We start from the raw sequence: 23,181 nt of genomic DNA on the forward strand, positions 1-23,181 counted from the left end.
TTTGTTTCTTTTCAGCCGTGCGACTTGTGGAATCTCGGTTCCCAGCCAGGGACTGAACCCGGGCCACGGAAATGAGAGCCTGGAATCCTATCCACCGGGCTGCCAGGGAATTCCCAGTTCACACTGCATTTTCATATTTGATATTGTCTTCTTCATTTCTAAAACTTACATTCGGTTCTTTTCCACATCTTCTGGTTCTCTGGAAAATTATCGACCTTGTCTTTGATCTCTTTGAATATAGTAAATACAGTTATTTTCAAGTCTATGTCTGATAATTCCAAGACCTAGATCCCCTGTGGGTCTGTTTCTATTGTCTATAGCTTCTGCTCCTTTCCATTCATGTTACCTTGTCTCTTTGTGTACCTAGTTATTTTGTATTGTGGGTTAGGCCCTATCATTGCAAAACTGTCTTTCAAAATAATTGGAGAACGTGCTGATGTTACCTTTCTCCAGAGAGGATGCATATGTGTCTTTGTTAGGCATCTTTTCTAAGTTTTAGAAAAGAGGAGAGTTAGAACATTTTGCCCAGCGATTTCTAATCGTCCTCAGCAGGACAGTTAATCCAATGACCTCACCTGCCATGTTCAGAAAGCAAAAGGGAAGTCCACTCATTACATGTGTTCCTACTGTCCCACCCCAGCACGAGGTCACTGGGTCTCTGAATATATGGACATCTTTTAAAGGGTTGGGAGATCTCTGCCAGTCAAATTCTCCTCATGTCAGACCCTGGACGGGACTCCTTGGAGTGACGTTCCTGGGGACCCACTGTGTGCAGAGCAATGCGCCTGATAACAGGATTAAACAGGAGGGAGTCGTGGTCTGGTTACGGCTCCTGCCGGGTCTCACACCTCTCAGAAAGGTGCAGAAGGTGCAGCTTTGGGGAACATTGGAAAGTGTCTCCAAGATTTGGGTGGCAAATGAGATACACTCACTGTGAGCTCTCAGGTTGGATGAATCCCTAAGACAGTCCTGATGAGAGCTCTTCAACTCTTTTCGAGACAAATACCATTATACCAGGCAACCCACAGCTCCCTCTTCCTGGCTGTCCTTGAGCTGGAGTTTAACAAAGCACCAAGCTTGTTTATTGCTGACAACTTACGGTGATGCTACGGCATGAACTAACCTTTCTATGCATGTTCTTGGGATTCCAGACTGACTTATTTGCCATTTGGCTCAAATCACTAAGGGATCAATAGGGACCTTGGCACCGATCAAATTTTCTATTAGGGAAAATCTCCAAACGTATGCTTAGTGTTTTAAAGAGATTTCAGATTGACTGGAAAAAATGCCAGGCTATTTCCTCTCCTCCACTAACAGCTGTGTGACCTTGGCAGTCATGTCACCTTCTTGGGTCTAGGTTTCAACATCTTGAAAATGAGGACATTGGATGAAGAAAGCCCACTCTGGCTCTAAAATTTGCTGGGTTGTTATTTTCTAAATAGCTTAAGAAAGATTCTAGTACCTTTCCTTCCTCCAACAACTGTCCCTTATCCACAATAAGTCCTCAATAAATGTGTGACAAATGAATTAATATATAACTTGTAGAATATAACAGAGCATTATATTACTTCAGAAATAATATCGTGTATAACTTATGTAACATATGTAACTTACACCTGCTAACATACTCGTCATTCACTTTGTGATTTAGAAGTCAAGTACACTTCCACTTCCAAAAGGAGGAACTGGTATCAGATGAGCCCTTTCACCATAAACATTACAAAACTGGACAAAAATAGTAGCGGCAGCTGTCTTCCAACACTGAACATGAAGTAGCTCAGGCCTGTAATCCCTGAGAGAACTGAACCTCAGAGGTGAACACAAAAACCACCCTGGTTCTCTGCAAACGGTTTCCTGACTGCAGTGCAAAGAGCAGACAGACCACTCCAGTCCCACCGGTCTGAGAATCTGGGCATCTGGCATGGCTGTGGTGGGACAGCTAGGTATACGGGGCCCCAGAAGTTTGGGTAGGTGTCCCTTGTGTGTCTATGGCCCTGCCAGAGTGGAGGAATCAAGTTAACATCTCATTAGGACCCTAGACAACCGATATGCCACAATGGGTATATCTTAGGAGACAGGACCTTCCCCTGGAGCAAGATGCCTTCTAGACCCATCCTGACAAGATGACACTGAGCTCTGACAAGATCTGAAAGGGAAACGAGCTGGGAGGTGAGGGACCTGGGCTTTTGATCAATCTTCACCAGCAAGCATAGAACCATAAGTTCATGGCAGGGCAGGAGGTAACTGAACTGCCTGCTGAAGAGTCAACCCTTCAGTTGAGGAAGGTGAATGAATCCAGGTCTCTACAACATATGACTCATGATCCCAGGATTCAGAACAAACCACCAGATACATAAAGAAACAGGAAAATGTGACACATAACCAAGAATAAACAGTCAAAAGGGACTGAAAATGAGATTGCTCAGAGGTTGGACTGAGCAGAAAAGGATTTTAAAACAGCTTAAAGAATGTGTGAAGAGTTAAAGGAAAATATATTAAAAGAATGAAAGGAGTATATGGTCTTAAACATAGAACAGATAGGGAATTCCACAGAGAGATGGAGACTATAAAAAGGAGCCAGATGGAGAGTCTATGACTGAAAAGTAACTGAAATGAAAAAGTCATTGAATAGGTTTGATGAAGATGGAGGTGGCAGAGGAAAAAGTAATGAACTGGAAGAATAATAGATAGAAATTAATCTGTGGACACAGGAGAAAAGACTGAAGAAAACTGAACAAAGCCTTGGGGACCAATGAGATAATAGAAAATGGCCAAACATAAGTGTAATTGGGGTCCCAGACAGAGAAGCGTGAGACTGGAGTTGGAAAAATGTATTTGAAGAAATAATGGCCAACAACTTCCCAAACTTGATGACGATCTCCAATTTATGGATGAATCTGAGCAGCTCAGAAAACTCTAAGCAGGACAAATATACAACAAGGCACATAATAGTCAAGTGCTGAAAACCAAAGATAGAAAATGTAGAAACAGTCAAGAAAAAAGAAGCATATATATAGGGAACCATGATGAGAATACTGGTGACTTCTCATCGGAGACAATGGAGGCCAAGAGAAAGTGGAATTCTCTAATATTCTGAAAAAAAAAAATTCTCAGCCAAGAATTCTATATCCAGCAAAAATATTCTTCAAGAAGAGGATAAAGATATTTTCAGATAATGAAAGCTGAGATAATTCAGCAGCAGCAGACCTGTGCTCTAGAAATGCCAGGGGATGTCCTTCAGGGTGATGGAAAATGACACCAGAAGGAAACTCAGATCTACAGAAAGGATTAGACAGTCCCAGAAATGGTAAATAAGCAGGCAGGCAGAAAAGGCTATGTTTTACTTTTTCTCATAATTTACTTAAAAGACAATTGACTGTTTAAAGCAAGAAATGTTAACAGTGGGGTTTATAAGAGTCGTAAACGTACAAGGTGTGTAAGGCTCACGTAGGGTAGAGGGTTAAGTTAAATTATACTAGTGTAAGCCTCTTACTTTTGTGACGGGACACTTAAAATGTGTGAGTTTTAGTGAATATAAATTATGCTTTAATAAAGTGGATTTTAAGAAGTCAAGTGTGGAAGTTCCCCTTCCTCTAATCAGCCCAATTGGAGCCTGAGGTTGGCAGACAGGGAGCTGGACCCAGACATATCAGTAGCTAAAATCTGCTGAATGCATCCTACATGCTGACCGTAGTTCTAAATCCTCCGCAAGCACTTACGTATTGAATCCTCACAGCACCACCACAAGGTGAGTGCAATTTTAACCCCCATTACAGACCAGGACGCTGAGGCACACAGCTAACGGGTGGTAGCTCTGGGGATTTGAACCTAAGGAGTGGGACCTCACTGCTGGCGTCCTCAGCCACTCCCTGTCACAAGCCAGCGGGAGGGGACGGACCAGGCGTCACAGGCGGCTGGGGCTCGTGCCCTGCGTATCAATCACTTCCTGGGACACTGGCCTCGCTGTGTCTTCACTTCCTCTCCCCTCATTTTTCTTTCCAGTGTTTATAAAGCATGTGTCACGTGTAAGCCTAAGTGGCCTTTATTATGACCATTATTTTAAATTAGGTGACAGTCACCGGGCTGTTGGTTGTAATTTCAGGTTTGGGATTTCCAGGGAAGGGCCAGCCACTAAGGAGAATCAACAATGGGGTTTCCTGAGTTTAAGAAGCTCTGTCTCCTGTGGGACCTACACCACTGGCCACAGTCCTGGGCACAAGGTCAGTGCTTGGGAAAGAGCCCCCTCTGGACTGATTGCTGGGAGATGCCGAGGGTCACACCCTGCCCGGGACTCGGGCTAGAATTAGTGATTCCAAAGGCATTCTCAGCTTACGGCTGTTCTCTGTCATCGAAGCACAGGACAATACTGCTCAGAAGAACTTAAGGGCTGAGAGAGTTGAACCCTCTCCTTTCCCAGATGTGAAAACTGAGGGTTGGAGGTTAAAAGGTAGGTCACATGTCTGGCCAGACTCAGATCCCTGGTGTCCTCACTGCAGGCCCAGAAAACCTCCCACTCCACCACGAGGCCCGCAGGGGCAAGAGGACCATTTCTCATCAGCCCCTATGGCCAGGGTCCAGGGGCCATTGAGACATAAATAAACCAACCCCTGAAGTGTCGCCTGTCTCTGGTCTTGAGAGCCAAGCAGGCGCCTGCTGTGAAGCTGCGTCTCCTCCAATGACAGAGGCCTGCATCCTGCAGGGGGTGTCCCTGCCCTGGAAGACAGCCTGAGCCCATCTCTCTTCACAGCTCCGGGCGAAGCACTCGGGGCCATACCTGCCTGTCTGTAAATTAGGGCTCCTGTCCCCGCTTTCCTGGACCACTGGGCCGTTTAACCCGCCAGTAAAGCTCTTGGAGGCGAGAGCCTGGCACAGATGTCCAACATTGCCTTTAGCTGGCGGTAACCCTGACATTTATCACTGCCTACGTTTTTTCTCAAATCAAAAAGGGACACTTTCCTCCTGGGGGAGTCTGTGCACCTCAGTAAACAGGAGAAGTTTCTTGCTCAGTATGATTTTTTAGCTGCTGCAGGTAGAGCACAAACAACGGGGTCTTTCCTGGTTTAGTCTCGTGCTGTCACCGATACTCAACAACTTCTCCATCAAACTCCACGGCAGCAGGACTGGAGCTTCTGGAACGTGCTCCCCGTTTAAACGAACTTGCTTTGCTGTGTTTCTTTTCTCAGGACCGGCCACTGTGGCTCATCACCGTCCAGAAACCCTCTCGTCAAGGGGCGGGTTTACAAGACTCTGTCGCTAGAAGCTCACGGGGCTTTACAGGTGAAGTCTCCCCCCTTTCCATGGAATACCTGTCATTCATCCCACTTGGTAGGTAGAGAAACTGAGGCAAAGCACAGAGCAGGGAGCAGAAAGGTCGGCGGCAGAGCCGGGACTGTGACTGTTCCCTCCCAGCCCCCGGAGCCTGGGCCCCTGGGAGACACCGTCAGGGAGAGGGGCAAGAGCTGCGGGATGGGGGAGGGGCCATGGCTGTGCGCAGGAATCCCACGTCGGAGGGGCGAGCGTGGGTGCCTAGCTGCCCAGATGCACGAGAGGGGTGCTGGGGCCCGGGCGGGGTGTGCGGGACCCCATCCTGAATCCTGCCCTGCTCCCGAGGGGCAGGCCGGCCCCAGGGAGCCGACTTCAGCCTCCTCTTCCCGCAGACGCCAACCTGTTTGGAATGTTAAGAGGCCAGGCTATGCACGGCGTCCCAGAGGGCTCTGTGGGCTGCGGGGCTGGGAGGTGGGGGGCACCCACACCCCCTGGCTTTGCGTCCTCTCGGGGCGGCTGGGAGCCACGTGTGTGGGGGGCTCTGCAAGCTCCGAGACCACCCAGCAGGGGTCCCTCATGACCGCCGTCACCTTCTTACAGACGGTGCAGGGTCCCGGGTGCCAGGCGGCTGTGTGACGGCGAGGAAGCCACTCAGCTCGTCCAAGGCAGCGTCCCCATCTGCAGGGTGGACGCTTGGTTGGACCGGATGCCTGAAGTCCCCTCCCACTCAGACACCCTGACTAGGAATCGCACCGTGAGACGATGGAAGGAATAAGGTTTTATCACTTCCTCTTTCTGTGAAAGAAGTGGTGGAGGAAGGTTCCAGAACGGGGTGGGCAATGGCGGGCAGCCTCGGCCCGTGAGAAGAAGGGGGAGGGGTGGACCTGCGGGTGGCCCTTCTGCACACGCCCCGTCCTGGTAAGTGTCCCTCATTTTGGATAAGGTTCCATGACATCGAAGACCCCTTTAGGACAAAAGGGATGAAAAGGCAGAGGAAGCAAAGTAGAAAGTGAGGGGGAAGAGGACCAAGTCCAAGGAGATGGGGGAGGAGGAGGGGTGGAGGGGAGGCAGGACGGCCCGGCACCACGCGGGTACTGGTGGGCGGAGGGTGAGACCACAGGGCAGGAAGGAGATCTGGGGGCTCCGCAGCCCAGGCCCTCCTGGTTGCAGGTGGAACAGGGGTGCAGGGGGGGACAGGCCTGTCCAGGGGCAGCGGGCTGGGCAGGGGTGAAGGTGGGCTGCAGTCCAAGGGGCTGCACCCCTCTGGCTTGTACACCAGCCCCGCCTGCGTCACGTGGGCTCTTGACGGGGTCAAGTCACGTGAACCAGGAGGACGGCGGGGTGGTGACACGGCAGCAGGAAAAGCGGCCGGTGGGCAGGAAGCAAGGTGGATTCGAGCATCTGCTCTGAACAGGGCTCTTCCCTGGGACTCGGTTTCCAAAATCTGTACATTTCAGGCCCGAGTCACTTGATTTGCAAGAATCAGCTCCGGATGGCCTTTCCCTTGTCAGCTCTGGAATGGTGAGGTGTCCTCGGATAGGAGCTGCCTGCCGGGACCATCTCCGCTGCAGGCCCCGCTACCGGGCACGGGACACTGTCCCCGAGCAGGATTTCAAATCCCGGTGGCCCAGCTTCCCAATGAGCACATATCAGGCAGGACAGCAGGACCACTTCTGAACCATCAAAGTGTGGAAACACTCGGGAAAGTTGCTTCCAGCAGCTCTAATCTGCTCCCAGTGGGTATGATTCCCTGGCAGTCTCTCTAATCAGGGCGGCCAGTCTCACAGCCACTAAGCCCCAGGAGGGGAGCCCATTCTGGGGAGAAACTGCCTCGCAGGACGAGGAGAGTTCACCTGGGTACTTGGGCACTCGGGCGAGGTTTAAAATTTTGCAGCTGGAATTTTACAGTCAAGAATCCACTCCATCAGGAACAATAAAAAGAGGGCCAGGGTCCTGCAGCGGGGGGTTAGTGAGAGCAGGACGCCCGGGCTGGCCTCCACTGTGGGCTGGGCAGGTGGAGCGCGGGAGGTTCTTTGGTCCGGCTCTGCCCCTGGCTCTGCCCAGCTGGCTGTGCCCAGGGTGGATGGGTGAGCGCCCTGGAATTCAGGGTGCACCATCCGTTCTGATATTCTTCAGGTTTCCCAGACATTTAGCTGCCTCTCTGCAGTGCGGTTTTTGAATATTTCTAACGGGGAGGAAAGAGCATCACTGCCTGGGAAAATGCCTTACTGGCGTGGCATCCGGGACAACCCCCGACCCGTCTGCTCCCTGCTGACCCTGCTTCTCACCACCTCCCCCTCTGTGATGGACGTATCCACGCAAAACCTCGTGCTGGACTGGGCTGGCCTGCATCGGTGGCCCCCCAAAACTAGGTTTTCACCCCAAATGTCCTTTCATCTCCAGCCCTGACTGTTCTGCATCTACCTCAAGGCTCAGCTCAAATGCTCCTCCTTCGTAGGAAAGGTCTGGACCCGTCACCGTGCCTGGGAAGCCCGCCCCTTGAGTCCATTTCATTGTTTGCGCGTGAGCCTCTGGCAAGCTTTGCTATTTAATGCTGGGATATTCCTTATGTTTAAAGTATATCTGTACAGAATCTAAAAAAAATGGTTCTGATGAACCCAGGGGCAGGACAGGAACAAAGATGCAGACGTACAGAATGTACTTGAGGACGTGGGGAAGGGGAAGCTGGGACGAAGTGAGAGAGTGGCGTGGACATATACACACTACCAAATGTAAAACAGATAGCTAGTGGGAAGCAGCCGCACAGCACAGGGAGATCAGCTCGGTGCTTTGTGACCCCCTAGAGGGGTGGGATAGGGAGGGTGGGAGGGAGACCCAAGAGGGAGGGGATATGGGGATATATGTATATGTATAGCTGATTCACCTTGTTATACAGCAGAAACTAACACAACGTTGTAAAGCAATTATACTCCAATAAAGATGTTAAAAAAATAAAGTATATCTGCTTTGTCTTGACCGTGCTTGTCAGATATTTCCATTTTACATGCCTCACGTCAAGTGATGTGATGTAACAGTGGCTACCATTTAACTGAGCACATACTACAGGCGAGGCACTTTGCATGCATTAGCTCACTTTGTTTCCCTAGTAACATGTGAAATAGGTCCTATTATTATTCCCATTTTACAGATGAGGCAACTAAGGCACAGAGAGGCTGAGTCACTTCCCCGGGTCACAGAGGAAGTCAGGGGCAGAAGCCAGACAGTCTGACTCAAGAGCTCTTGCCTGAAACCATCACGGCTCAAGTCCCTCCCAGTGCTGTCTACGTAGCATTCAATCAACAGATACTTATCGACTGATTGGTGCTGACTGTTTTCCAGAAACAGTTCTAGTCTGAGCAAAGGAAAATAGGAGGAAAGAGCCTGACCTCGCCACACGTGGCCCCTCACTTCCCGGTGAGTAAGCAAACCCTGCTTGACAAGAAGCTGATTTCTAACCTGTGTGCCTCCAGAAATAACAGTCCCTTGAGAACGAGCTAATCTCACAAAAATTCATGTCCTCGGGAGCCTTTCAGGCATCCAGGACCTTGGCAGACGGAGGTGGTGTCCTGTTGGTCTCTGTCCCCAGCACGGGGCTCACAGCAAGTGATCAATAAACGCGGATGGGGGTGGATGGGCTGCCGAGCCTGGCACCGGCCTTGCACGACGTCCCTGTGGCTTCTCTGTGGGGCAACATGCCTGCCTGTCTGCACCTCTGCCGAGGGACAGTGGGGCCTCACAAGCCCTGGGGACTCACTTCCTTTACTGTGGGAATTTGATGGAGCAAAGTGATCAAACCTTAGCTGCACAGCGTCTCACTGACAGCGTCAGCTGGTTTCTGCACCCACAGTGAGATGCACACCCCCCGATCCCCAGCCTCCCTGTGTACAACTCTAGGGCCTCAGCCACCCTCTCTCCTCCCTCCTGATTTCCTGGCGGCCCCTCCTCACTTGCCCTTCAAGGTCTGTCCTCCTCCTCCAAGAAGCCTGTCCTGATCTCTATCCCCACTCCCCAAGGTACAGAGTCCCCCAAAGCACACCTGTCACAGAATTCAACACGTCGTACTCAACTTTTTTTTGCACATCTCCAATTTTTGTTCTCTACCTTCATTTCTATGAACATTATTTTCTTTGACAATTCAGTCTTTTTGAGACACTCTTAGTGTCTGACTCATTTCTGTATCTTCTGAGACAGCTAGTGAAGTCCTACATGAAGGAGGTACTCAGTGGGCTTTGCTGAAAAAAGTTAACAAATGACTCATGGGCTTGTACCCTCACAAGCATCTCTCTCCCTCCATGACCTGTGACCCTAAGATTTCAATGTCATTTAATAAACATCTGGACGCAAAAAATAATAGTAACTTTTTGGGCTTGGAGTTTCTGGTCCCGCAAACCACCCAGTTAGCCTGTTTGTTACAGAAACAGCACCGGACTATGTACTACCTATGAGCACAGCTACACAGCACACAGTTGTCACGAAGACCAAATAAGTTAGAAGAAAAAAGCCCTTCGGAAACACTAAAGGAGGCGCCCGTGAACGGAAGGCCTTCAGTACCAGCGTCCCTTAGGGGTGGGCTGGTGTTGTGTCCCGGCCACGTGGAGCCCATGAGGGGCCCAGTCACCCCACAACGATTGACCTGGCGTTTCTGTAGATAATTGTAGAGGCTGAGGATACAGCAGTGAGCAAAACAAAAAAACTGCTGTCCTCGTGAGGCCAGGGGTGACAAACAGATAAACGAGGGCAAGACGCTGGAGAGAGATGTAGGAGAAATAAAGGGGGGAAGTGGGTGGAGGACACGGGCGGTGGGACAGGCCCCGGAGAAGGTGCCGAGGCCGCGAGGCCAGCCGTGCGAAGGGCGCCCAGACGGAGGTCCCACCACGCGGGCGGGCTCGGGCTGCTGCGGCACAGCTGGGGGTCGCGGGGTCTGGTGGGGGGGCCGAGGAGGGCGGGGGGGAGGGGAGGCTACAGAGGGGCTCTGTCTCTCAGGAGGTGGGGAGCCCGGAACAGTGGCACGTATTTTGAGAGGACCATTTGGCTGCTGTGTTGAGCCCCGGCTGTGACAAAGGGCAAAGGGCAAAACAGACTCCTGCCGGGAGGCGGCGGTGATGGTCCGGGTGAGGGGTGGTGGGCGCTGCAGTGGACACGGAGGTGGCAGGAAACAGTATCTGGAAGGTGTGGCTCGTAGGATGCTCTGAGGGCCTGGAAGCAAAGGGTGGGACAAAGAAACAGGCCAAGGATTTGTGCCTGAGTCACTAGAAGGATGAGGCTGACCTTTACCAAACGGGCAAGGCTCTGGGGGACACGGTGAGCTCAGGGCGCCGCCTACCAGGCCTCCCGCGAAGGGACGGAGGCGGCAGCGCAAGTCCGGCCTCGGAGGAGAGGGCCGTGTGCGGGCGGCAGCAGCTCGCCGCTATCACAGGCCACACACGAGACTGGGCGTGACCACCAGGGACCGCTGCAGAGACAGAAGAGGCCCGAGGACGGAGCTGGTGCTCCCAGCAGCAAGAGGAGGAGAAGGCGAGGGAAGTCAGCCCGTGACTCCCACGAGGAAAAGCAAGTGGAGTGAGGGCAGAGCTGAGAAGGAACAGCGTCCCCAAGGCCCGGGGACGATGCGGCTCACGGATGAGGGACCACCCGCTGAATCTAATCCTGCAGAGAGTCAGGTAAGCGGCCCCGAGACAGGCCGCTGGATTCGGCACCGTGGAGATCCCCGGTGGTCTCAATAAGAGATGCCTCGGCGTTGCCATGGGGGAGAAAGCCGGGCAGCGGCAGGTCCAGAGAGAAGGAGGAGACGGGAGCGGTGTGGCGGCGAGGAGAACCAAAGGCTGTGGCATCGGAGGAGGGAGGCCTCCGTCCAGGTCTGCGGCGGGAGACGTCGGTGACGTTGTCTTCCACGAGATCAACCAGACCAGCCCGGGGCACTTAGCCACCTGGGTCTACACACGTCACTACTTAAAAGGTCGCAGAGACGCTCTCCCAGGGAGAAAGGCTGGGTCAGCCCTGCCTTGAAGCCCCCGAAAGAGCTTTTCCCTTTTCACCAGTGACCCACAGAAAACAAGACCCTGCTGCTAGCTGTCTGGGAAAGCCACAGCTACCTGCAGGCCCCATGGCTGCAAGAGCACCAGCTTCACTGACAGAACGTCTCCCTGAATCCAGGGCGGGGCAGCAGGGCCTCACACCCGAGAGGCAGAGTCCCGTCTTCACCCTCTCGGTGGAGCGGCTCCCAGCCCCGCAGTGCAGAGCTGCCGTTGGCACCGCACACGGACGGCACGCGGTCCGTGAAGCTTGCTCTGTGGAGAAGCCCCGGCTACTCCACGGGATCCAGCTCCCCTGCACCTCTGATTAGGAACCTCTGCACCAGAGTCGCCACCGTAACTAGTCCTGTTAGTAGCACCCCTCCGTCTCTGAGGGACAGTGGACTGTGATCACAGCCCTTCACCTGTGCTTCTCTGTATGGACAGCACACTTCTGTGTCATCTCTGGGACCACGGCAGCCACGTGACTTGCTCTGGCCACTGGCACGTGAGCAGCCATGATATACACCAGGCTGAGCAAAAGCCTAGAATACGCCTGTGTGGTCTGACCGTGTGCCCCTTGGCGAGAGCTGCCCCGTGCCGTGAGGGCCACAGGCACTCACGCTGGACGCTGCCTCAACCTGGGCTCTGGGATGAGGTGACGACGGAAGCTGGTCCGGCCCGGAGCCCTCATGCAACACGAACCAAGGATGCGTGATTCTTGTTTTCAGTCACCGAGAGTTTGGGATGTTTTTTTCCTGCAGCAAAAGCTGCCTGGTGTCCTCTCATTAGAGTTTCAAGCTCCTCCAGGGAAGGGACCATGCTTATTTTCATGATGCGTCCTCACGCCCTGCACGGTGCCCTGACGCTGTGGGCCCTAAAGAGCGCACACACAGCATCACGCCCGTGGTAGCGTGCTGGGCTGAAGTGTGGGCTCAGCTCACAGTCCCTGCCACCGGCGCGTCGGCTGCACCGTCATACTAAACCCCTTGAACTCTTGAGCGAACCGACTCCCGCCCTGACTTCTCATTCCTTGAGTTTGGCCTATGGAGCGATGGCGAATTGACCACGAAAAGCCAAATAATTTAGGCTTTGCAAACGGGCCCCGGGTCTCAGCCGTCACGGACACTGTTGCCATTCTTAGTGCCCAGTGGTTAAGGCCAAGCAGAGGGGCCACGGTCTACACTCGCTGGGAGTTAACACAGGCCACCGCTGCCCGGGGACCCCCACTCTTGCCTCTGCCCACCCAGGGAGTTCCCGCCCCGCGCAGAGACCAGGCGAGCATCAGGCAGGAGTCAGAGACAACGCAGGGCACAGCTCTGGGCTTCAGGGGGCTTATAAGGTAACGGCAGAGGCAGGACAGGCCTGTAAGCGTCTAAGACGCACGCAGTTCTTTACGGGAGGTCACGCGGTGCCGTGGGGAGAGCTGGTTTCACTCAGGAGGCCTGGTTCTCTCTGCTCTGCTGTGGTCAATTCAGTTACTCCGGGAGGACCTTTCCACTATCCTGCGTGGGTGCGGAAAGCACTGGACAGGTCGATACAAGATCCCTCCCTCGTGTTCCCACAGTTCAACACCCTGAGAGGTTTCACCCACTGAGTGGCGGCCGTGCAGGTGGACAGGTGGGCGTGCAGAGGCCCCCTCTACCTTCCTGGCCCGGCCCTGTCTCCAAGCTCGTCTGGCTGCAGCCCGCTTCGGGGGTCTCCTCCACCTCGAGTTAGGGCCCAGACCTGGTCACGCTGAGCGGACGGTGACACGTCCCAGCACCCACGTCCAGAATCAGGTCAGTGAGCCCCAGCTGAACAGCAGCGGCAGGAGGTCCGGAAGCGGACTCAGCCCGGGAGCAGGCTGGGCCGGGATTTGCCGGGGCGGATGCTGGGAGCCCGACCTTCTGTGTCCAGGGCTGGGGGGCCCTCCGCCATGGGGGGCTGCTGCCGGAGAGGGAGAAGGGGCGCCATCCCCGGGCCTGTCTCCAGGCCAGCGCCCTCCCCCCTCAGGGAAAAGCAGTTCTCACTCTGACAGGCGGCGAGCCCAAAAATAGGGCTTCTGTGGCCGGAGATGCTCCACGTGACGTGAAAGGAGGAGAGGGCTGGCAGAAGTGGCAAAGCAGAACTTCCTGAACATGCACGGATGCTTTTTTCGCCTGGGCACAAACGAGTGGCCCCATAGAAACCGACGTGGTGCTGCAGGCACAAGGGCAGGAAACCGACCACCGTTCTTTGGAACAGTACAGACAGCAGAGATAATCCCATCGGCTCCCATGCCCTGGGAGCCTGGGGAGCAGCTCACTGCTCTTCTGCTGCAAATGTATTTAAAGCCCCAGCCCCGGCCGGGGTGGCGGACGGGGCTGCTCAGATGGCCGTGGGGCTGTTCTCTGTGCAGCTGTCTCCACCAGGCTGTGGATTCCCCAGGCGGTCACAGGAGCGGGGGCCACGGTGGGTTTTAATGACTCACAGCAGAGCTGGGACCTTTAGAGCAAAGGAACCCATTCAAGAAAACCCTCCGTGTATGTGAAATCGGGTTCCTTGGCAATTCAGGTAGGGGGGAGACTGGGGGACGGTGAGGAGGTCACGCGGCCGACAGGCCCAGGCTACTTACTCGGGACCCCAGACACCAGCCGCAGAGGCCGCAGCACGCGGAACGCCCTGAGCGCCTTCACGTCGAATCCAGCCCCCTTCCCTCCCAGGGCGTTGGCCCCGTCGGCTTTGGTGGCTTGCTCTAAGATTGCACTGAAAAGCCTGCAAGAGAAGGAGAGAGGGGGCGTCAGGACGTTCTGCTGGCCCAGCGGGGCTCCGAGTCCTCCGAGGGACGCTGGGAGGCGAAGTGTGCAGGCACCTCCAGCCACCATCAGTCCGCTGTGCGGGAGGGTCCGGGACCCCCATCGGATGACGGTCCCTCAGGGCAGGTCCCGCCTGCCCTGTGCTGGCATCGAGCAGGCTTCGCGGCACTGGCAGCCCAGGCAGGGCGTCAGGCAGGTGGAGGCTGCCGCCAGGGCCCGTGCCTCTGCCCTCCCAGCGTCCTGGCTCCACGTCCCAGCTCCTCCCGACGAGCCCCTGGCTTCGATCTGAGCCTGGGCACAGACGAGTGGCCCCACAGAAACCGATGTGGTGCCGCAGGCACCAGGACAGGAAACTGACCACCGGCCTCGGACCCTGGCAACACCTGTCATGTTGGAGTGACGGGGACAAAGGTAACAGACACATGTTCCAGAGGGGACAGAGGAGCGTTCCAGACGGTTCTGTCCAACAGAAACGGTGCAAAGCACAGGTGTGGGCCGTGTGTGCAAGGTAGATTTTCCAGTAGCCACGCTAAAAAAGTGAAAAAGGAACAGGCAAAATGGACGGTGAGGATAGATTTTATTTAATCCAGCATAACCAAAATAGGATCACTTCAGCTGGAATGAAGAGTTTTGTTTTGTTTTGTTTTTTTGCGGTACGCGGGCCTCTCACTGTCGTGGCCTCTCCCGTTGCGGAGCACAGGCTCGGGACGCGCAGGCTCAGCGGCATGTGGGATCCTCCCGGACCGGGGCACGAACCCGTGTCCCCTGCATCGGCAGGCGGACTCTCAACCACTGCACCACCAGGGAAGCCCAGTAATAGAGTTTTTAGTGAGATGTTTGTCCCTCTGCGTTTTGCGCTACATCTTTGAGACCTGCTGTGTGCTCTACACATACAGCGCATCTCGAGTGAGCGCTCAGTGGCCACCGCAGCTGGAGGGGAGGGTCCTGTAGAAAGAACCCCTCCTGAGAAATTTTGCTGGAAAAAGGTAGGAGAAGAGAAAAGGTAGTTCCTGCAAGAGGGCGTGGAATCGTTTTGCTTGTTTTTAAATGAAATCATGTAATAGAGACAGACGATGGGCAGTAAAGAAGTGAGGGGACAGTGGCTGGAAGGGTCGTACCCCTGGTGGGCAGGAGGGCAGGATGCCCGCAGAGGGGCACGAGCCCAGTAGCCAGGACGGTTCATCACGGTCCCGGGGAGGGAGGTGCATTGTGGGTTCAGATGCAGGTGTGGGAACAGACGGAAGTCCTCTTCTGACTGCGCCTCTCTTCTCAGCGAATCAGGTAGCAAGCCATCAGCTGGAATGTGAAAGGGGAGGGAGTCCTGGAAGCTTGAAGGGTGAGGCAAAGGCATAAAGGGGTCGCAGAAGAAAGTGTGGTGTGAATGGAGCCAGGCCGTGCAGTACGGTTTCCAGGCACCCAGGGCCTCTGGGAGGAGGTGGTCATGAGGGGAAGTGACACATCGGATCAGCCTTGTGCGTTTCTCTACCCGCCCCAAGGGCACAGCTCAGGTAGCAGCTGGTCGGACCGGGTCGGAGTTGGTGCTTTTGCAAGTGATCAAGGAAACGAAGAGAGAAGTAACAGCTGAGTGCAGACACAGGTGAGAGACGACCTCAGGGCAGGAGGAGGGCACCGTCGGAGTCCAGCACCGGACGGAGGGAGCAGGAAGGATGGGTGGTATTTTCAGGAGAGCAGGAAGCTGGTCCGAGGCCATGGAGAGGATGTGGCTCGCGGTCATGGCGGGGATCCTGACTTCGACCCTGGGAGTGGGCAGCTGAGACAGGACAGAGTCAGGATCCCTGGGGAAGAAGACGTCAAGGAACCAAGAAGCTTGGGAGGCTGATGGCGGGACAGTGCGTGATGGAGAGGAGGAGCTGGCCAAGAGCTCGTGTCTCCACAGCCAAGGAGAGACTCAAAGGCGTGGGAGGACCACGACTTGGAGAAGCAACGGGTAGAGGGTCTGAGGACACAAGCATCAGAATTGGAGGGGTTGGGCTTCCCTGGTGGCGCAGTGGTTAAGAACCCACCTGCCAGTGCAGGGGACACGGGTTCGAGCCTTCATCCGGGAAGATTCCACATGCCGCGGAGCAACTAAGCCCGTGTGCCACAGCTACTGAGCCTGCGCCCTAGAGCCCGCGAGCCACAACTACTGAAGCCTGTGCACCTAGAGCCCATACTCTGCAACAAGAGAAGCCGCCGCAATGAGAAGTCTGCACCACAACAAAGAGCAGCCCCTGCTCGCTGCAACTGGAGAAAGCCCGTGTGCAGCAATGAAGACCCAACGCAGCCAAAAATAAAATAAATAAATTAAAAAAAAAAGAATTGGAGGGGCTTAGGGAGGAGGGGGGCGGTGGTCTGAAAGCAGAATAAGAGGAAGCAGGGCTCCTCTCCTGGCCTGCGAGCATTTGGAGGGGAGGGGCCGTATCTTGAGAGACGGCAAGGGCAGCAGGACCCGCGGGGAGAATGAGAGAGAGAAGGAGGGACCGGTGCTGGGGTTAGGGCAGCACGAGGCTCCCTGCTCTGGAATAAATCTGGTGAGGACCCAGCGACACCCGCTCCGTACTGATGTTTTCTGGACAGAGCTGAGGAGCTGGGACAAAGCTTGCAAAGCGGAAATCTGGTATCTGGACTTTTACAGAAAATGTTTACTAAGACCAGAAATGGGGAGGGATTGTGGGGAACACAGGGCACCTCGGAAAGGTTTCGGGAGGGATTAGAACATGCAGAGAATGTACGGGAATGGGAGTCTGGGATCCTGGGCCACCTGTGGGAACCGAGAAGAATATGGGAAAGGGCCCCGTGGACCATCTTTGTCTTTGTACCTAGAGACGTCCCACTGACTCATGGTCAGAAGAGCGCACTGGGTCGTGCCTAGGGCCAAGGAAGACGCCCAGGGAGCAGACCTGAACCAGGCCTGGGCAGCCTGGTCTTGAGGAACAGGCTGGGGCTTCTATGACCCCTGCCCCAGGGGGCTGGGTCTGGGAACGGGGAAGCTGCAGCTGGGGGCTTAGCAGAAGCTTAGACCCAGGCAGGGCCCAGCGGCGGGAGCTGGTCTAAACAGGGATTTGCAAAACATGCTCCGGAGAGCCCTCAGGGACTTCTTGGGCAGCGAGGCCAGGGATGAGTGGCTTCCCTTTGGTCTGTTTTCCACGCGGGGACCCCGAGTAGGCTGTGTCTGCACGGTGGGTTCTGTGGCCAGACCACGTCTGATGTCCTGCCTGCTCTGTGTCCCTTCACCCCAGCTCGGCAGCTGACAGGTCCATGCGTTAGTTGGTGACACCTCCCACCCCAGGCAGAGGTCTCCAGGGTGGGGGAAGCAGGGTCCTTTCTCTGCAGAGAAACGTTCTTTCCATGGAAGCCTGGATCACAGAAACTCAGGACATGGACACCAGTTTGCAAGTCTGTTGAACTTCCAAATCCAAACCAGATTTGGTTCCTAGAACTTCCTGGAAGAAAGGAACACGCTTATCAACGTACAAGATGTTCACAAATGTTATTCGGGGAAGGGAACAGAGATTGAACAGCCATCCTCTCCTTTAACCCCTGAAGGGGCAGAAATTTCAGGAATGGGCCTCAGACGTGTTCTCAGCTTGCAGGGGCTGGCGTGTTTCTCCTCAGTCACACTTTGTAGAGGCGAAACCACTGCTTGGTGCCCCCCGGTGCCTAAGGGCCAGGGACCTTCTCCAGGCGGTGTGTCTGGCAGTTCCTTAGCTGGACGTTAGAGCTTGTCAGAGAGGACGATGGTCTCTAGAGGCCCTGTGAGCCGAGAGGCAGGGCCCCACATTGGAAGGGAGCTGGAGACACAGAGAGGCCCCTTAGGCTGGAGTAGACAGTCTGAGCAGGTGCATCTGCTGAGGGCTCCCGGGTGCCTGATGGGGGCGGAGGGAGGGCTCCCGGGTGCCTGGCGGGGGCGGAGGGAGGGCTCCCGGGTGCCTGATGGGGGCGGAGGGAGGGCTCCCGAGTGCCTGGCGGGGCTGTGGGGAGAGTTCCCGGGTGCCTGATGGGGGCGGAGGGAGGGCTCCCGGGTGCCTGATGGGGGCGGAGGGAGGGCTCCCGGGTGCCTGGCGGGGGTGGAGGGAGGGCTCCCGGGTGCCTGGCGGGGCTGTGGGGAGAGTTCCCGGGTGCCTGATGGGGGCGGAGGGAGGGCTCCCGGGTGCCTGATTGGGGCGGAGGGAGGGCTCCTGGGTGCCTGGCGGGGGTGCGGGGAGGCCCCCCGATCGCCTGATGGGGGTGGAGGGGAGTAGCTCACAGAGGTTCTGAAGTCCTCCCACATCCATTCAGCAGCCCCATGTCCCCACTGTTCCGAGAAGACTCCTCCACTTCCGGAAGGAATGGGGCACGTGAGGGGAGGGCAATGCCTTGGCACTGGCCTCCTGGGTGGCAAGGCAGGGAAGGGAGAGGGGCCCTCAGCCTGGCACTCAGGCGGGCAAGCCCACCTCCCCCGGAGCAAGGCAGACTCCCTCTAGTTTGCAGGAGGGCAGAGGCTGCCCAGGAGGGGCCAAGGTGAGCAGATATTTCCCAGGAGACACGAGGAAGCAAAGGCACATCCGTGTAAGGGGTCGGGATGGGAGGGCACAGCTGAAGAGAGGTGGCTGGGCCACACCCTCCATGCGGGTGTGTCGTTTTCCGAGTTAGAAGGATGGGCTGAGTCTAGACTGGATGGAGAGCCCCAAAGACCAGCGCCTTGGAGAAGAGAAACCAGGTGCTGAATGTGGCCGATTGCGAGATCAATGGGAAAAAGCCAGAGGGTCATGGTGGACCACAAGCTGAGCCAGCGCTGGCATCGTAGCCTCCACGTCACAAACAGTCGAGGGAGGCACCCTTGGGAGAGTGCCGAGTCCGGACATGTCCCTCTCTTCCTCAGCCTGACGGCCCGGGCCCGGGGAGACGTGGCTGGGATCTGGGCTGACCCACAAGCAGTCCGCTCGCGGCAGTCTCGGGAGGAGCCGGCTCCATGCAAGTGGGGGACGGGCCCCTGTCTGAGGTCCACCTGTGTCTCCTGCTTCCATCCCACGCAGAGGTGAGGCCACGTTTGGGGCAGAGCATCATATAGACCAATGCCAACTCAGCCCACAGACGGGAGAAGACTTAGCTTCTCTGCCCCAAGAGGCGCCTCTCCTCTCTGTTGGCCCCAGAAGCACCAGATCTCATTCCTTGGGCTCTTTCTGTGAGTGTGTGAAAGGTTCCCAGGAGACTCGGGCCTTGAGGGCGACGCTGAATTGAAAAGGATTTAGATGTATCGGGAAGAAGCGCGTTAAAGGACTTTGCCACGGTTTGCTGAGTTAGTCCAAGGCATTTGTCAGTCACTCTGTTCATCCTGGAGTGAACAGAAGCAGCAAATCTCTCGCAGATCTGCAGCTTCACCCTGACATCCGCACGTGGCAGAGTCCAGAAACTTCCGTGTCCCTCATGCCTCCCAAGTGTCCCTGATGTTAATGCAAAGCGTGTCATGCTTGGCCAGGCAAAAAAGGACAGCGGCGAGAACTCGGAAACAGCTCCAGACGCCCGGAGACAGGGACTCGCTCCCAAATGGCCCTGATTTGCTCCGTCACTTCCTGCAGGAAAGGCCGGGCGCCCACGAGGCTCTGAGTAGGGCGCGCTCTGGGGAAGCCACCAGCACAACATCCTCCCGGGGCGGCTGGGCAGGGCCCCCTGGGGTAGGAGCCTAATGCCACGCTGACCTGACCCCGGAGGCTGTGGGGACAGCGAGGGAGTGAACGGCAGGTGGGCTTGAAGTAGCGGCAGGTCAGCCCCGAGGCTCGGGCACCCTGCCCTCCGCAGACGGACGAGTGACTGGAGCCTGGTCAGCTGTGTCTCTCGTGGCGCGTGCGGGTCTCTTTGTACAAACATTCCACAGAGAATCTTTTCCTGAAGTTACCGATGCCTTGATAAGGAGATCGTCACTTCCAGGGTTTCCTGAAGCTTCCTGACGCCGCTTTGTTTCTGAGCGTAGGCTGACTTGGCCTCTGCAGCAGAGCGGGTGGCCCCGTGCCCCCGGCCCTTCCTAGTCCCACTGTCCGGTCCCGGCAGCCGCCGAGCCAGGACCCTGCAGAGGTGCAGGTGGGTGTCCCGGCTCCCGGGTGCCAGCCGCCTTCCCACCCAGCCTAACCAGACACACCCGGCCACACCGCAGGGGAGGCGCCCAGGGGCTGCTGTGCCGGGTGAGGCCCAGAGGGAGACCTACAGCTGGGGCGTCTCCTTGACTGCAGAGGCCCCTGGGCTCCACCAGGAGGCCCCGGATTCACCGGTGCGCACGCGTGTGTGTGTGCGTGTGCGCATGTGTGCGTGTGCACGCGTGTGCAGGTGGGAGCGGGGGCCGGCGCTGCTCCAGGTGACGCTCCTCTCCCTTTGGAGACAGTCTGAATCCAAAGTGATGTTTAATAGATCCTCTCGTCTGGCCTGAAGCCCAGGGCCCTTGTGACCAGAGACACAGATACGGATGGGAAGGGGCCGGTACCGGGTGAGGGTGGCGGAGGCGGGGAGGGGTGGCTGTACTCACCCGACAACCACAATGATAAAATCCAGCAAGTTCCAGCCGTTGCGGAGGTAAGCGTTGGGGTGAAAGAGCAGCCCGTAGGCTACGACTTTTAAAAATGCTTCCACAGTAAAAATGATGAGAAAGAGATACTCCACCCGTTCCTAGGAAACACAAGTAGAAGAGAGAGAAGGAGTCATTAGACTGGGGATTTGGAAAATTCTGACCCAGCAGGTCCCCCAAGGTGGTGGAGGAGAAGGGGGCCCCTCCACGGTCGGATCAGGGGGACACCCCCAGGCCACATCCCGAGCCCCACGGTCCATCCCACAGGAGAGCTCCGATCCACTGGGCAGGAAGGGGGTTTTTAGTCTTCAAAGGTTAAAATGCAGAAATTAGGGTGGTGAAAAATCGCACATCTTTGAGAAACATCTCAGTTCATCAGTGAGCAGTTCCTCGTACTTCTCAGAAGAGAACTCATGATGCCTTCTCTAAGGGGACCCAAGGATGCCGGGATGGGAGCTGGTGCTGAGAAGGGTTGAGACAGAAGGGCAGGGGAAGTGCCACAGTTCTGAGTCACCAACCCTGAAGCTACAGCCGGGGTCTCTGTACCCGGCCACCAAGAAGCAGAGCATGCAAACCTCCGCCGGCTGCTGAAACAGAGGCAGCTGCCCACGCGCGCTGACCCCGACCTGCGAGCCCTCTTCCGTGAGGAAACAGAACTCTCTGTCCAAAGAGCGAGACCGGATCCGCAGGGACCCCAGCGTTGCCAGGATGAGGGCGGGCACTGGGTGGTGGAGGGGCGGTGCTAGTCCGCTCTCCACACTCTGTCCTCTCCAAGAGGGCTCTGCTGTGGGATGTGGCCCTGTCCCTGGAGCCCACGCTCGGCAGGACTGACTCCGGCTGGCTGGAGCCGACTCAGGGCTGATTCACCGGCACCCCACCCTCCGCAGCAGCCGCTCTCCCACGCTGCCCCCGGTGCAGAGCCTTCAAGGCCCCTCAGGCAGGGGCGGCCGTGGCCTTCACACACCGGTGCTTTGCGCTCGTCTCTGTGGGAGCGTCCAGGAAGCTCCCACCTCAGACCCCAGACCCGGCTTCTCCCCCTCCGCAAGTCAGGAGGGGCTCACTGAAGACCCCAGGTCCCACGCCCACCGTATCCCTAGAAGGCACACGGCCTGCCGCCCACCCTGCAGGGAGGTCAGGCTGGTCCCAGCGCCCCCCGTGCTCTGCCCATCTGCTCTGCCCACCCTCCCCAAACCCTGCGACATTGAGCGCGTGCCGGCCTCACCCAGCCCAGCTCAGGACGAAGTCTGGGGACACAAAGTTAAAAAGGGAAGAGCCCCGGGCCCCACCCAGACCTACTGGAGGAGATCTTCTGGCCATGGAGCCTGGAAGTGCACATTCCAGACCATTCCCCGGGTGTCTCTGAAGCACCTGACGTTTAGGAACCACTGGTCCACGTGCTGAGAGAGGCCCAGACAAGCGGCAACCAGGGGAAGGGGATGGAGGGGGGGACTCCACCAGCCTCTCCGAGGCAGGCTTGTCCTCACCTCCCACCCATTCCGTCATCTTGAAGTTGGTCTGGGACGTGGCTTCCCGGGGGTCTGCGACCCAGGAGCAAACGGCAGTGCGTAGGAACTCTGGTCTTTAAAAAGCAGGTGATGTTGGATAAAAATGTACATCAGGACCTTGTTGAAAGGGAATGCATGTTCCAAAAGGGCGCGACACACCTGAGGACGACTGCGGAAGGTGAGCTGTCCAGCCACTCAGCCCCCGCCCCCGAGACCATTCAGAGCGCCCACGTTTAGCCCCAGCTGACAGGGCCACCTCCTCTGCACCCCCAGAAACCTCTGCGGAAATTCACGAAGTTGGAGCAGGGATGAGAAGGGAAACAAAGGTAAGCTGGGTACCCATTTGTGTCAGGGGCTTTCATGTGTTCGCCTGCGTGCCAGATGCATTCACCCCACCAGCCTCCATCAGTCACACGTCACTGGTGAGGCACAACCAGCTGAGTCCCTGGACACGATGCTGGAGAGCCCTCTGGGTCGTCTGCACAGTGAGCTTTCTGGGACAGGTAGCAACCCAGCTCGGAACACCCCTTCCCGCGGCAGGGAGGACAGCCATACCCCAGGGCTCCGAGCGTCCTGGCGTCTCAGACAACTCCTTAAACAGCGGCACCCCCAGCCCCGCCTGACTGGCACCAAGCAGTGTGTTTACCCCCTCATCTGCGAGGCTGCCTTCCCTTCCTGATTCCTCTATGAAAAGAGAAAGCCACGGGGGAGGAGGGGTCCCGGGTCCCTCCACTGCCGTGCAGGCTCACACCGCAGCCCCGGCGCGTCCTAGACCTGCTGTACCTCCTGTGAGATGGAGGACCTGGGGACGTGTGTCTTCTCTTGTTGACCCTCGGCCTTCGTAAGTTTCCCCCATGAGGCCCACTCCCTAATCTACAGCATGTGACATAACAGGTGGAGACGAGAAGGAGCCACGGGCATGGCAGAGAGTCCTCCACTCAGCCGTTCACGGACATGTTTATGTGCTGGAGATTCAAGAGAAAGGGCTCAGAAACTGACCTCCAGGAGCTCTGGGGACAATGGGGACAGATGGACAGAGTCCAGTACAGCAGGTAAGCTGTGCCCTGGAGGGAAGGCTGGGAGGATGG

At 56.3% G+C, this 23,181-nt stretch overlaps 1 protein-coding gene across 21 annotated transcripts in view; it reads right to left on the bottom strand.

Moving 5' to 3' along the window:
* Positions 1-23,181, bottom strand: part of CACNA1C (calcium voltage-gated channel subunit alpha1 C) — a 469,600-nt gene that overhangs the window by 168,992 nt on the left and 277,427 nt on the right. For all 21 annotated transcript variants that reach the window (XM_067755986.1, XM_067755977.1, XM_067755985.1 and 18 more), the window contains exons 4-5: positions 20,550-20,689; positions 13,873-14,012 (exon numbers count right to left, since the gene is read on the bottom strand). In XM_067755986.1, coding sequence (XP_067612087.1) covers positions 13,873-14,012; positions 20,550-20,689 — 280 coding nt within the window. The remainder of the gene's footprint in view (positions 1-13,872; positions 14,013-20,549; positions 20,690-23,181) is intronic.

The sequence above is a fragment of the Pseudorca crassidens genome, chromosome 11 (genome assembly GCF_039906515.1).
Source record: "Pseudorca crassidens isolate mPseCra1 chromosome 11, mPseCra1.hap1, whole genome shotgun sequence".
Taxonomy (NCBI): Eukaryota; Metazoa; Chordata; class Mammalia; order Artiodactyla; family Delphinidae; genus Pseudorca; species Pseudorca crassidens.